Below are 14,466 nucleotides of genomic sequence, written 5' to 3'. Positions count from 1 at the left end.
TCTGAACTGCCCCCCCCCCCACGCCGCCCCCCCCCCACCACACACACACACACACACAGACGCACACACACACATTCTAGAAACACACACATAGAATCACACATGATTACATATCTGGTTGTTTTTTAGAAATTCCTTCATCTGACATCTGAACGACCTATGACTGTGATTGGCCTTGAATTCTGGGGGCAAATTATTCCATAAATTAAGACCTTTAATTAAAAACGAGGACTGACCAAAGGATGTTTTACGGTGGGGTATTCTACAGTTCCCTGCTACAGCCCCCCTGGTAGACCTCCCAACTGCCTGTATAGGTTGGGTTAGGTCACAGAGCACTTGAGGGGCTTGACCATGCAGGCATTTATATATCAGGTTGATATTTGACAAAGCAATATAATTATCAAAGCTCATCATGTTCAGATCCCGCTGAACATCGCAGTGATGAGCTCTAATTGGCCTTTTAGCTAGAATTTTTAAAGCACGATTGTACAGTCTCTCCAGTGGTCTTGTTGCTGTGAGACCTGCCTGTGACCATGCAGTTATACAGTAGCCAAGGTGAGAGAGAATCATTGAATGCAGATATATATTTGCTGCTTCAAATGATAAACAATCTCTAATTAGTCTAAAAGTGCATAAGTTCAGTCTAACTGTTTTGCTGATCTTCTGTATATGTTTATCAAATCTAAGATGTTCATCCAATATTAGGCCAAGGTATTTAACCTCTGTAACCTGATTTATTGGTTTGTCAAGGATACTAATGTTTAAGATTGTGGACGTGGTGCACCTCCCAGAGGAAAAACACATTGACACTGTTTTACTTACATTGAGTGCTAGACATGACCTGTTCAGCCAGTGAGCTACAGTGAGATACCATAGTAGCATCACATGACAAAACAAAAACAAAACAAAAATGGTCAGTTTCCATGGTCCCAGGTTTCAGAAACTAAGGCAGATGTCCATTTATACACACCAAATGATGATATGTGAATGTTTGAACATTCCTTCTCTGTGTACCTGTGTCATCTTCCCTTTACCGTACTTTAAATAGATAATCAATGGCTACACTCTCATTTTGTACTCTACCAGTGCATTTGAAGCAGCAGCTGTGTCTTTTGTAGATAATGTATAAGTATGTCCCGTTGCAGTTAGGTTCCACTACCAGAAGCACATCCTGATGATCCATGACAAGTCTATCTGGTCTGAAGGGAAAAGTGAAGGATGGAGATGGTCCATGAGGATGCAGGAAGTTCAGTTTCACCTCTCCAGTGCTCGGCATACATTCCTCAACACATGCTAGCCACCAGTTGCCATCATATACAGCTACAACATACCCTTTGATGCTTGAAAATGTAACACATTCCTTTACTGAGCTCACTCTTTCAACTCCTTCTCTGAATGCGGAAAATGGCCAAATGTCCATTGACAATGGGCAGAAGCTGTGTAGTTTTTGAGTACCTGGAATAGTTCTTGCAGATTCAAACCTCTTCAACAGGTTCTCAGCTTCATGATGGTGCATCTCATTGCCAGTTTGCCACAACAGAGATGTACCATCATGAAGCTGAGAACCTGTTGAAAAGGTTGGAATCTGCAAGAACTATTCCAGTTACTCAAAAACTACACAGCTTATGCCCATTGTCAATGGACACAGTAGAAGTTAGGCCATTTTCAGCATTCAGAGAAGGCAGAGTTGAAAGAGTGAGCTCAGTAAAGGAATGTGTTACATTTTCAAGCATCAAAGGGTATGTTGTAGCTGTATATGATGGCAACTGGTGGCTAGCATGTGTTGAGGAATGTATGTCGAGCACTGGAGAGGTGAAACTGAACTTCCTGCATCCTCATGGACCATCTCCATCCTTCACTTTTCCCTTCAGACCAGATAGACTTGTCATGGATCATCAGGATGCGCTTCTGGTAGTGGAACCTGTAACTGCAACGGGACGTACTTATACATTATCTACAAAAGACACAGCTGCTGCTTCAAATGCACTGGTAGAGTACAAAATGAGAGTGTAGCCATTGATTATCTATTTAAAGTACGGTAAAGGGAAGATGACACAGGTACACAGAGAAGGAATGTTCAAACATTCACATATCATCATTTGGTGTGTATAAATGGACATCTGCCTTAGTTTCTGAAACCTGGGACCATGGAAACTGACCATTTTTGTTTTGTTTTTGTTTTGTCATGTGATGCTACTATGGTATTACCATATTATTAGTAAGTGGTCTGTATGATGCCATATTTATGAGTCAAATTCTCTCTGAAATGAATAAAGAACCGAACACCAGCATTTGAGGTGTTGCTAATGACATTGCCGGCTACGTTTGGACAAGGAACTGGCCATTTTAAAATATAGTTTTTTTAGATATTCAATTTTAAATTTTTCAATTTATCATAATTCATATTCTGAGAGTTGTTGTATTCCAAGCTGATTGTGTAATATGTAGAGCCAGAAAAGAGCTTTCAAATAACACCACAGGCATCTTTTTGTGACTAACACTGACTGATATATTCAAGGCTGAATGTATAGTGTCCTACCTACCCTCACATGTGAACCTTTCCTAGTCTGTTTCTCCCTTAATATTAGTGTCAGATTCAAACCAATGCAGTTCTGGAGTGCTACCTTGCTACTAAAAAGGCACACCAAGTATGATTGAAATCCGGGTCGGTCGGGTCCCAAAGTGTCTGATTTCACGTGAAATGACCCAATACAAGCTGGTTAGAGTTGCTCATTTGCTCTCTTGTCAAAACAAATGTTAAACACTTTGATGTCAAATAGAATCTCTGTCAACACTTACTTCCATTATTTCCTACGATAAAGTTCACATTTGGGCCGAACTGGAATGGCCCGAGGTTTTGATGACACATGAAGTTCTTCAGTGTAATGCTCTCGATGACACCAATATCTCCCAAACTCTGCAATCAAAAAGATATGAAATTGATGGTCGAATTTGACAATCCAGTGCCCTGGAATTTGCACACAGGTCATCATGGGCGTAGCAGCAGTACCGAGGTGGAAAATGAATGGTCCTCCAAACCGTCGTCATCCTCAAAGTCATCCTCTTGCGTAGAACGTCTGTCTACTTTGAGACTTTTGCTTGGTTTTGCCTCAGGCTTTGTTTTTGATTTCCTTTTGTTCATGGCCAGGAACAAATTGTGCGATCTGTGAAAGTAAACCCATAAAAAAAAGATTTGCGGCATTAAAGGCATTAGAAGGAACATTAAAATCTCCAGGTATATATTCCCCAACTACAGTAAATTTCCTCATTGACAGTTACTGTATGTGCAAATGTGTAACATGGATTTGTGTGAAATCTTTTACACGTGCTGCTGGACATCTTAATTTCAAATATTTCCTGTGACACTGCACCATTTTTTCAAACATTAAAAGTCAGTTTGCCCAAGCTCGCATCAAGAACGTCATCCCTGTACCTCTTACAGCAGTGATCCACTGAGCTCTATTCATTTCAATAACAAAACTAGACTGCCTGTGCAGTCGCCTTCGACTGCTTAAGGTATATCCCCGAAACGCGACGCTTCCAGTCCCCAATCATTCCTACCACTCCCGTCCACCTTTTCATGAACGTTTATGATAAATACAAAATATAAAATAAATATATTTAATATCTATACATAGATCAATGACGTGCATAGGCTTAAAACCAAATGACTATTGTGAAAATGAAGGAAAAAATGGGGCAAATGGTAACACTGTTTTAATGGTTCACTATTACAGTGGATATACCACATTAGGTACAGTGTAATAACCAATGTAACAATATTTAATACCACGTCATACCAGTGTGACACCATGTACCAATTTTGTACTTATATCATGTAGGCTATTTGTGTGTAAGTGGTATTACATGGTATTGCATATTTGTACACTGGTATTACACTAGTATTACATGGTATTACATATTGTTACACTGGTTATTACACTGTACCTGGTATTGCCTATTTTTACACTGGTATTACACTAGTATGACATGGTATTAAATATTGTTACACTGGTTATTACACTGTAGGCCTACCTGATATGGTAGATTCACTGAAATGGTGAACCATTAAATTAAGGAGTTACCGGGAAAATCAATCCACCCAGTCAGAAGTTATGGGCCAAATAAAAATTCCACCATTTTGAAAGTGTTGACCTCCAAACTCGAATCAGTTCATGAACCTACCCTGCAGCATTCACACACCAAATCTGGGACAAATCCATCCACCCGGTCAGAAGTAATGGGCCAAACAAAAATTCGGCCATCTTGAATTCGGCCATCTTGAAATTGTTGACCTCCAAACTCGAATCAGTTCATGAACCTACCCTAGAACATTCACACACCAAATCTGGGACAAATCCATCCACCCGGTCAGAAGTTATGGACCAAACAAAAATTCGGCCATCTTGAATTCGGCCATCTTGAAAGTGTTAACCTCCAAACTCTAATCAGTTCATGAACCCATCCTAGAACATTCACACACCAAATCTGGGACAAATCCATCCACCCGGTCAGAAGTAATGGGCCAAACAAAAATTCGGCCATCTTGAATTCGGCCATCTTGAAATTGTTGACCTCCAAACTCGAATCAGTTCATGAACCTACCCTAGAACATTCACACACGAAATCTGGGACAAATCCAACCACCCGGTCAGAAGTTATGGACCAAACAAAAATTCGGCCATCTTGAATTCGGCCATCTTGAAAGTGTTAACCTCCAAACTCTAATCAGTTCATGAACCCACCCTAGAACATTCACACACCAAATCTGGGACAAATCCATCCACCCGGTCAGAAGTAATGGGCCAAACAAAAATTCGGCCATCTTGAATTCGGCCATCTTGAAATTGTTGACCACCAAACTCGAATCAGTTCATGAACCTACCCTAGAACATTCACACACCAAATCTGGGACAAATCCATCCACCCGGTCAGAAGTTATGGACCAAACAAAAATTCGGCCATCTTGAATTCGGCCATCTTGAAAGTGTTAACCTCCAAACTCTAATCAGTTCATGAACCCACCCTAGAACATTCACACACCAAATCTGGGACAAATCCATCCACCCGGTCAGAAGTAATGGGCCAAACAAAAATTCGGCCATCTTGAATTCGGCCATCTTGAAATTGTTGACCTCCAAACTCGAATCAGTTCATGAACCTACCCTAGAACATTCACACACCAAATCTGGGACAAATCCAAACATCCGTTCAAAAGTTATCGCGTTAACACGAAAGACCTTACGCGGCGGACGCGGCGGTGCACGCAAAACCATTACATCCCCGACGCTCCGCGTTTCGGGGATATAAAAACCATTACATCCCAGACGCTCCGCGTTTCGGGGATATAAATAATTCCATTCCCACATTGCATTCTCAAGTCTTTATGATGAGGGACCAATGGGCTGTGGGACCAATGGGCCTACAAATGAATCAAAAAGTCTTAGTGATGTGGGACCAATAGGCTGTAGGACAAATGGACCGTGTGGGAACATAGAGCTGACCCCCATTCTCAGCATGCGGTGCATCAAGATCTCACAACAATCTTCAACAATCTCCAACTGTATGCAAATGCTTCTACGGAACATGCCCATATCATGACAAGAAGAGCAAGATGGAGGGCATGGCCCCCACCTACAAATGGGTTTCGATCGATTCTTCTAACATTTTTGGTGAATATGTACTGTATTAGAATACCTTAGTGTGTGCTAATGCATGCAAAGAGATGATGGAGAGGAAGAAAAGATCATATTTGTGCTGCATTTACTACCAACATATTTAACCTTCCAAGCCAAATGCCATATAATTATTCTTTACCATTGTGATTGCATTTGGCCATTATACAGTGAACAAAAGGTCAGTGCTCTGAAGGCATGTCTGCCAGAGAGACTGGATAACTTTTAGAGTCTCTGCATGTGTCTCAGATGGTGCTCTTGTGGCACTGTGTTTTAGTGCATAATTAATGCCCCATACGCACTAAAACATGAACGCTGGAGTGCACAAGTGCACCATTCCAGATCCAGCATCTTTGTCTGCTCATCATGACCTCCTGGTAAGATGAACGAGTGTTTTGATAGATTGGAGCTTCGACCAATAGCATGCAGACGCATGGTAGACACGGATTCAGTCCGCCCTCTGATAACTTAGTAACTACAGCAGGGCAGCTTGTACATCCCAAGCACGCAGTTTTGTAGTAGGGCTCTACCTACCGACAGGCTACAGGTCATGGTAGCTTCGCTCCATAATAATCGGCAAGTTGCGCTCTGGAACAGGCGCATGGAAGCGCATCTGCGTATCGGCGCAAACTACTGGCACCTAGTTTACTTTATAATATATCCTTCAAATAAAAATGCACCCTTTTACATGAAACTGAGAGGAGACACAGTACAAGCCAGTGTGCCCAACGCCTCGCAGGTTAACTAATTCAACTTCAGCCAGCGACTGTGCGTTGCGCGCGGAGAGGGCATGGGAAGGGTGCCTGGGTGCGCATATGGAACACTTGTCGATAACCACCACGAGCTGCTTGATGTTCCCGTGATCAGTCTTCTACACTGACGGTTCGAAGGTTAGCGACTCTTGAGTGACTGTGGTGGTGGCCCTTGATCAAATATAATGTTGCCGGATATTAGGCCGACAACGCGTCGGCTAAACACTTTTATCATCGTAAAACCCGGCATTCCATGTCTTAATTAAAAACCATATGGAATACATGGCAAACTCAATGGGTTGAAGTTAACGCTATAGGTAAATATTGTATGTTTTTCTTACCGCACAAAGTGAACTGCGCTGGATCTTTAAAACTTCCGGGTGAAAATCTAGCAAGCCTACAATGGAAAGTGGGCGTGTTTCGTAGTGTTGTGGCTCGATGCGGATGGAGTGTAGATTTGAATGGCGCCTGCGCACGGAATATGAAGTTCATGTTTTGATAATTATTAACCTATAAATTATGTTTAGGCGATCAAAAACTTTTTTCAAAAACTATTGTAAGAAACGTTCCGTAATCCTACCGACACAGACACATCCTAGAGGCTGAGGGAGGAGGGGCGAGGCGTGAATATAAACTATTGGTGTCTTTCATAGAAATGACAACGTTAGTTAGTGTTAGAATAATATAACAACGGAAATGTTGATTTGCATCAACTTCGAAGATTCAGATCTGAAGTCAACTCGACTTTTATCAGGGAATGACAAACGGCATCGCTTCTGTTTATGGGCTGAAACCCCGGCGGTAACCATTCTCTGACATGCAAGTGTAATGAGTGTCCGAGAAAATTACCACAAACCGACATATCATTGGGCTGTTGCAGAAGTAGGCCTATATACTCTAACATGAACTGCTTGTGGGATAGTTGTGTTTAAGTGAGCCCGGTTGTGCCACCACCTATGCGTAAATTAGCCTAATTACATTTTTTAAATGCCTGTAGGCATTTCACACCTACAAGACACTAACATGCAGGTTTGCTTGTCATGTCAGCCTTCAGGTTATTTCATAGTGAATGGGCGCGCTTACACCTGTCGTGCCGAAAAGCGAGTGCCTGCCAGAACACGAGTGCCCTCATTGAAACCAATGGAAACCGATGACCAATTTTTCAGATAGTTTTTACCCATTTTTGCAGATAAATCTGAATTTAAGATGGAAAGCCTATCAATAAAGCATCTACATTCCTTCTGGAAGTATTACAAAGAACTGGTTACACTTTCAGTGTTATTTCCATGAAAGAATCGAAGAATTGTCATAACAAATGTTACAGTTTCATTCAAATAACTCATATTAAGTGCAGGACGAGTACTGTTTCATAAGCATATTTTTAGTTCATAAATTATGTAATTCATTCTGCAAGAAATTGTATAATTTTCTCTCAAAAAATGTCATTGGTTTCAATGAGGGCACTCGTGTTCTGGCAGGCACTCACTTTTCGGCACGACATCCCCATCAACCCCCCGCGTCACACACACACACACACACACACACACACACACACACACACACACACACACACACACACACTTCCTTATACATGGGGGTATCAAAGGCATGGCAATGTATGCAATATGGGCAGTAACAACTTATGTTGACATCGCTCTTGAATTGATGTGGGAGTAGATTGCGCTGCGCAGTGCGCACGGTAAATCTTTAAAAACCGACCGAAGTAAACAAACTAAATAATTTGAATGCCAGCTCCCATTGGATTACGTTACACGCATGCCATCCAATTGGGTTCTAGGCGTGGACTATGAAACTTAATAAAACAAGCATGGACGAAGTTTCGGCCTCAACGATGGACCCTTACCAAATATACAGCGTTAGGACGTTTGGGAGGAAAGGTAAGCTTAATTTCTCTTTGTCGTTAAGAATTTGCTCTTAATATGTTGATATTTTCAGCTTGGCCGTCATATTTTTCATTCAACGCCAGAAAAGCAGGCCTAGGCCTATTGCGTTTTGTTGTGACACGTCTACGCTCGAATTTAGACCAAATAAATTATCCAATTCATGTTCGCTAGGTTTTTGAAAACCCTCGTCCCCCTGAAACACAATTCTTTCGTATACAAAATGTTGATCTCGTACATGCATGCATTTATGAAGTATGTCATTTAATTGGATTACAGTGATGATATTGCGGCAGGCAACTACAGTGAGTGGAATGCTTTGCTACTTCCGCAAGGTGTCTGCACTGGCGCAGGCCCAGGCCAGTAAACGTGGACACTATTGCACTTGTTCAAGAATGGACTGGTTTTCTGGGGGTATTCCCTTTTAGTTCAGGAAATGAGGACTTCAGGCTCTTCTATTAGATGATTTACCTCTACCTCAGGGTTACCTGAATCTTGTTCCAGTTTTTTGCAATACTCCATAGTCCTGCTGGTTTGTCTTGGAGGTCTACTAACGCTTTATGAACCATATTTTGTTTATATGCTCTACAGTAAAAGTATGCACCTAAAGTCTTTTGAGGTTGGGATGAATTATAGTAAACTTCTTAAAAAGCTCTCTAAAAGGAATATGCTGCTAGTATTGGTCTTGGGTTTTCAGTTTTGTCTTGGTAAAAGTATTTCTTAAAGGAGCACTTCTGTCAATTTCAATATGCTGTTGTATTGCTCACGCTACCCTTGACGTGTCAGTACCCGGTGATGCTGCATTTTTCGTCTCAGCCCTTTCCGAGATCTGCGACAATAGGCTCATTCGTGACGAAGCAGTGAGATTTTTGCTAGGCACAGTGGGCATGCGCACTTTGCCAGTTTGATGCAATAGGCTCATACGACTTAGATTTTTGTCTATCGATGGAGAGAAAACACGTGAGCGAGAATTTGTGGTCACGATGTGGTAGTTATTAAAACAGTGCATTTAAAGTCGGCCACAAATATGAATGAGACGATGAGCTCGCACCAGTTTGCTCTACTAACACACCACGTGTGAGGAGTGGGGGGACAGGCAGCGAGGAGGAGCTGAAGTGGGGACCTGCGCAAACTTGTGTAGAGGTGTGAGACAAGACTCATATCCACATGTGAGTGAGTTGTTGACCAACCAGTTCATGGGCGCGTGACCTCGGAGGCGGTCTGCAGACGAGTGTTGAAGGGGATAAGCAACTGCAGAGGTTGCAAGATCTGACTGCAGTCGCATTCATCCCGCAATATTTTGACACCGTGTGACATGTGACCTCGTCGACGCAACATCACCGAAATTTTTAAGTTTGACAGGAAATGCAGCATTTTCATCCAGAGTGCATTGCTGTCTAAATGCGCATGCATGCGTTGACGACTACGCGAATGCACTTAATGTGGTTAGAATTTTCTAACCACAATGCATCAAACTGGCAAAGTGTGCATGCCCACTGCCTAGCAAAAATCTTACTGCGTCGTCATGAATGAGCCTATTCTAATGGAGGTAGACTTTAGGCTCGTTCGTGACGAAGCAGTAAGATTTTTGCTAGGCAGTTTCTAACCACAATGCATCAAACTAGCAAAGTGCGCATGCCCACTACCTAGCAAAAATCTTACTGCGTCGTCACGAACGAGCCTTTTGTTTACATAAACCTTCTTAACGTAGGCCTACTCCAAAGATTATCCCAAAAGGTATCGCTGTTTGCTAGTTGTCTGCTGATGTTGCATAATCTTTTGGATGTTATTGTGCATAAATCAAGATGTTTTTTTATGTAAACAAACTCTGCCCCCATTACAATGACCAGGATCTCGGAAAATGCTGAGGGGAAAAAAATCTCAGGTACTGATATGTCCAGGGTTGTATGAGCATTACAACTGCATGACGAAATTGGCAGAAGTTATCCTTTAAGTATTTGAAATTTCATGTAAGATGCTCTACACATTTCTCTCCTTGATCTGGTGACAATAAAACTCTCTATGTTTTGCAATTATTGTATTATGTACCATGTTTCTGACATTGACTTTTCTTCTTTGGCAGATAATGCTGCATATGAGCTTGTTGGAGGCTCTCCTCCGCCACGACCAGACTCCGGTTGTTCCACCGCCTCGGGGGAAGAATGGACGGACGGCGATAGCACAAAAAGCAGTGAATTCTACAAAGATCAAGCCAGTCCTGTCCTAAAAGAACAGCTATTCACCATTGGAAACTCCGCTCCAGTGACTGTGTGCCGCGTGGAGGGGCCGGGGAAGTTTTGGTGTCAGCTGAGTCAGAATGCTAACCGTCTCAAGAATCTCATGGAGGACTTGCAGATCTTCTATGCGCGAAACAGACCTGTGGCACCAAGTGGATCAGCCTGTGTAGTTCGTCACCCGGACAGCGGCTTGTGGCACAGAGGAAACGTAGTCAAGCTCCAGTCGTTCCCTTATGTTGAAGTGCAATTTGTGGACTACGGTCAAACCCATAGGGTAATGCATCAAGACCTACGCCCCCTGGATTCGTCTTTCGCCACACTCCAGTGCCAGGCTTTTCAGTGCAGATTGATCGACGTAAAACGCCCGTCGTCCCTGATCTCACCAGAATGGGGAGAGGCTGCTGTCTCCAAATTCTGCACTTTTGTGCAATCGGCAGGTTCATCTGGTTTGACGTGCACAATATATGGAGTAATGTATGATCCGGAAGGTGTGGTGATAAATCTTGTAGACCTGACCACTTCCTTTCCTTTGGATGAATGCCACAGCGCCTCAGCATCCATATCAGAGAAATCCTCAGAATACATTGCACCTGAACTAAAGGTGGGATCAGAGGAGCAGATATTGATAACGTGCGTGAAAGATGTCCATTCATTCTATGGACAGCTGGTCAGACATGCAAGTGAGATTGACAAATTGAATGAGGAGATACAGTCTTTCTGTTGTCAGCAACAAGTACAAGGCAGCAGCAAATGCTCCTTCATTCCTGGAGCCCCATGCTTTGCAAAGTACACTGACGGTCAGTGGTACAGAGGACTGGTTAAAAAAACACAGCCCGTTGTCATGGTCCATTTCTTAGACTATGGGGACATTGTGCCTGTAAAATCGTCAGACTTGCGTCCAGTTCCTGATGAGGCAAGGGAAATCATGTCTGTTCCCAATCAAGTCCTTGAGTTTAACTTGGCCAATGCTCCTACAGACACAAGCACCGAGGTCAACAAATGGTTTGACAATAACGCCACCGGTAAACACTTCACAGTCAAAGTGTCAGGAAAATACCCTGATGGAAAATGTACAGTGGAACTCTTTGAGGGCAAATTAAACATAAACCAGGCTGTTCAGGAGAAAATCTGGAAAACAGGATGTGGCCCTTTGAGAGCACCGCGCCACTCAAGACCACCGACGTCCTACGATTCGTTTGCCTTAATAAACAGCGAGGCCTTTGTGCCCAGAGTATCACCCATGGGCATCTGTACAAGTCAGCCAACAGACTCATCCTCTCGGAGTGGAAGAGGAACCTTTTCTGGAAATGAAAACAACCAGTATGATGGAACCTCATCGGGCACCTTTCCCACACATCAGAAGTTTGAGAAACCGTCAAATACGCCAACGCAGCATGAGGGCGTGTCTGTGTGTGCCTTAACCCCTTCATATTATGCCTGCACCGCTGAACCTCTACAGACACACAGTACCGTTTTTGAAAGAGGCGTTTGCAACTCTCCTGGCCTATATAAGACATCCTTCCCCATGCTGGCCAACCTCCCACACCCACCCATCACACCAGGTCTCGTAACAGAGGTGTACATTTCCCACGTCAACTCGTTGGACAGTTTGTTTGTCCAGTTGCTGCAGGATGAAGATAAAACACACTCTCTTGTGACGGAGCTGAATGCAGGTCAGCCATGTGCCGACCCGGTGGACCTGGTGACTCTACGGGAGGGAGATGTGGTGGCGGCCATGTTCCCTGAAGACGACTGCTGGTATCGTGCTGCGGTGAAGAAGGTGAACGAGGACGACTCCATCCTTGTGGAATTCATTGACTTTGGGAATCGCGCAACAATCACGTCCAACATGATACGACATCTGAAAAAGTTTCTGCAAACACCCAGACTAAGTGTTCACTGCAGTTTTGAAGATGTAGATGATGTAGGCGTTGTCAAAACGCCCGATGAAACAACCAAGCAGTTGGAAAGTATAGCTAGGGCCGAAGAGCTCAAGAGGATGACATGCATGTTTATAAATTGGACTGGCCTTGTTTGGAGGATTGCTTTTCTGGATCCAGAGACCAAGCAAAGACGCTCCCTATCGTGCCTGGATGGTACCTCACCTTTGTCCTCAGGAAACCACCACACAACAAACACAGCAGTTGCTTCGACAAGCAGCACCCCCTGCCCACCCCAACCCTCTTCGGCGCACTTGGACTACCTGGCAGATCTGCCGCGTAAAGGCATCAGACAAGGAGTACTAACCGACGTCTACATCTGCCACGTGAACTCGACAGACAGCTTTTTTGTACAGTTGGCAGAGGATGGGGACTCCATTGGTTGCCTTGTGGAGGAAATGAATCAAGCAAACCAGACATGCAATCAGCCTCATGTGAGTGCGAGAAGTTTACAGGTGGGGGTTGTGGTGGCTGCCATGTTCCCTGAAGACGAGTCCTGGTATCGTGCCGTGGTCAAGAAGGTGAACCATGATGATGATGAATCGGTCCTTGTGGAGTTCATCGACTTTGGGAATGAAGTAACCGTCAGCTCCAGCCTCCTGAGAACGTTGACGAAGAGACAGTTGGACGTTCCTAGATTGTGTGTTGAATGCCGTGTGGATTTTGGCAACGGCTGCCTCAACACTACATCCAAGGAAGACCTTACTGCCAAACTGAGGGCTTATACACAGGGAGACGGCGAGAGGTTGTCGTGTCTATTCGCTGCACAGTTTGACCATTTCTGGGAAGTGATTTTTGAGGAACCTTGCAGCGCTGCACTGGAAAGCAACCCTGTGGATTTTCCTCGCACTGCAGACATGGCCAATTGCAATTGCCAAGACCACGCCACTGACATCTCCAGCCTCTCTAAGCTGTCCCTGGAATTATTCCCCAAACTGAGAGATCTGCCCCCTAATGCTATAACGCCTGGGCTTGCAGCAGAAGTTTACGTCAGCCACGTCAATTCCCAAACCAGTTTCTATGTACAGCTGATCAAGGATGAGGATGCCGTTCAATCTCTCGTGGAGAGGCTGAATTCAGCGAACCCGTGCAATGGCCCAGAGAGTGCGAGCGCTTTACAGGAGGGCGATGTGGTGGGCGCCATGTTCCCTGAAGATGACTCCTGGTATCGTGCCGTGGTCAAGAAGGTGAACGAGGATGACTCTGTCCTTGTGGAATTCATCGACTTTGGGAATGAGGCCACTGTTACGTCCAGCAAAATAACATACTTGGAGAAGAGCTTCCTGAATGTTCCAAAATTCAGCGTGCACTGTCGCCTTAGAGGCGGCTCCAGTTTGACTGCTGATGAGTTGATGGCGATGTGTAATGAGGCCCTTGATGGAAATCCCAGGAAAATTGGCTGCTTGTTCATCAGGGAGACTGACGGTGACGTTTGGGAGATCCAGAATCTTTAACTGATAGTAGCCAGCAATGCAACATCACTGATGAAACCAACTACAGGTAAAATGGTTCAATAAAATGAACATAAAGTATTGAATGTATCTGTTGCATTGATGCAGTCTTATGTTCTCTTGTCTTTGACTAACTCTGACTGTCTTTTGCCTTTAACAGCAGCATCGGGAATCACTGGATGACATTTGGGCCATTATGGATGAAAAATGAAATGTTTTTGCTTTGTTTTGCTTGTTTATTATCTTTTTAAGAACCTTACAACAATTGTGAAGGAATATTGAAGATTTGCCTATCTACTCACAGAAGTACTTGCTGTGCAAGCATGGTGTGTGGAAACTATTTGGGAACTATTTCAGTTGCTAATTATTGTGAAATGAATTATTCAAATAAAGTCATTGTGTGAAAAATATACAAATGTTTTCAGTGGCTCTTCAATCTTATTGTCCTTTTGAATCACCATGTTTTGTTGTAAAACTTAAGGAAAGGTAACCTAGTCTCTGGTCTTCAAA

General features: G+C 43.5%; 2 protein-coding genes across 4 annotated transcripts in view; one reads left to right on the top strand and one right to left on the bottom strand.

Annotated features, from left to right (window-relative positions):
- Nucleotides 1-6,974, bottom strand: part of smc6 (structural maintenance of chromosomes 6) — a 41,485-nt gene extending 34,511 nt beyond the window's left edge. Inside the window, exons 1-3 of one of the 2 annotated variants that reach the window (XM_063184224.1) lie at nucleotides 6,769-6,974; nucleotides 3,011-3,164; nucleotides 2,800-2,917 (exon numbers count right to left, since the gene is read on the bottom strand). In XM_063184224.1, the coding sequence (XP_063040294.1) occupies nucleotides 2,800-2,917; nucleotides 3,011-3,142 (250 nt within the window). In that variant the 5' untranslated portion in view covers nucleotides 3,143-3,164; nucleotides 6,769-6,974. Of the gene's footprint in view, nucleotides 1-2,799; nucleotides 2,918-3,010; nucleotides 3,165-6,209; nucleotides 6,727-6,768 lie in introns of those variants that run through there. The other variant, XM_063184225.1, reaches the window with a different exon arrangement.
- Nucleotides 6,975-8,049: 1,075 nt separating this feature from the next.
- Nucleotides 8,050-14,366, top strand: LOC134435330 (tudor domain-containing 6). 2 transcript variants are annotated; one of them, XM_063184223.1, is made up of 3 exons: nucleotides 8,050-8,325; nucleotides 10,412-14,005; nucleotides 14,120-14,366. In XM_063184223.1, exons 1-2 carry the CDS (start codon nucleotides 8,235-8,237, stop codon nucleotides 13,957-13,959), a joined length of 3,639 nt encoding a protein of 1,212 aa, XP_063040293.1. In that variant the 5' UTR covers nucleotides 8,050-8,234; the 3' UTR covers nucleotides 13,960-14,005; nucleotides 14,120-14,366. The 2 variants fall into 2 exon arrangements, with proteins under 2 accessions (XP_063040293.1, XP_063040292.1); XM_063184222.1 differs by having other exon boundaries at nucleotides 8,052-8,325; nucleotides 14,117-14,366.
- Nucleotides 14,367-14,466: the final 100 nt, after the last annotated feature.

The sequence above is a fragment of the Engraulis encrasicolus genome, chromosome 19 (assembly GCF_034702125.1).
Source record: "Engraulis encrasicolus isolate BLACKSEA-1 chromosome 19, IST_EnEncr_1.0, whole genome shotgun sequence".
Lineage (NCBI taxonomy): Eukaryota > Metazoa > Chordata > Actinopteri > Clupeiformes > Engraulidae > Engraulis > Engraulis encrasicolus.
This window is presented reverse-complemented; position numbering and strand designations above follow the sequence as displayed.

Excerpts from the sequence above, each read along its gene's own strand:
- LOC134435330 (XM_063184223.1), top strand. The coding sequence starts at position 8,235 with ATGAAACTTAATAAAACAAGCATGGACGAAGTTTCGGCCTCAACGATG. Across the intron at positions 8,326-10,411 it reads TAGGACGTTTGGGAGGAAAG|ATAATGCTGCATATGAGCTT; the intron begins GTAAGCTTAATT and ends CTTCTTTGGCAG.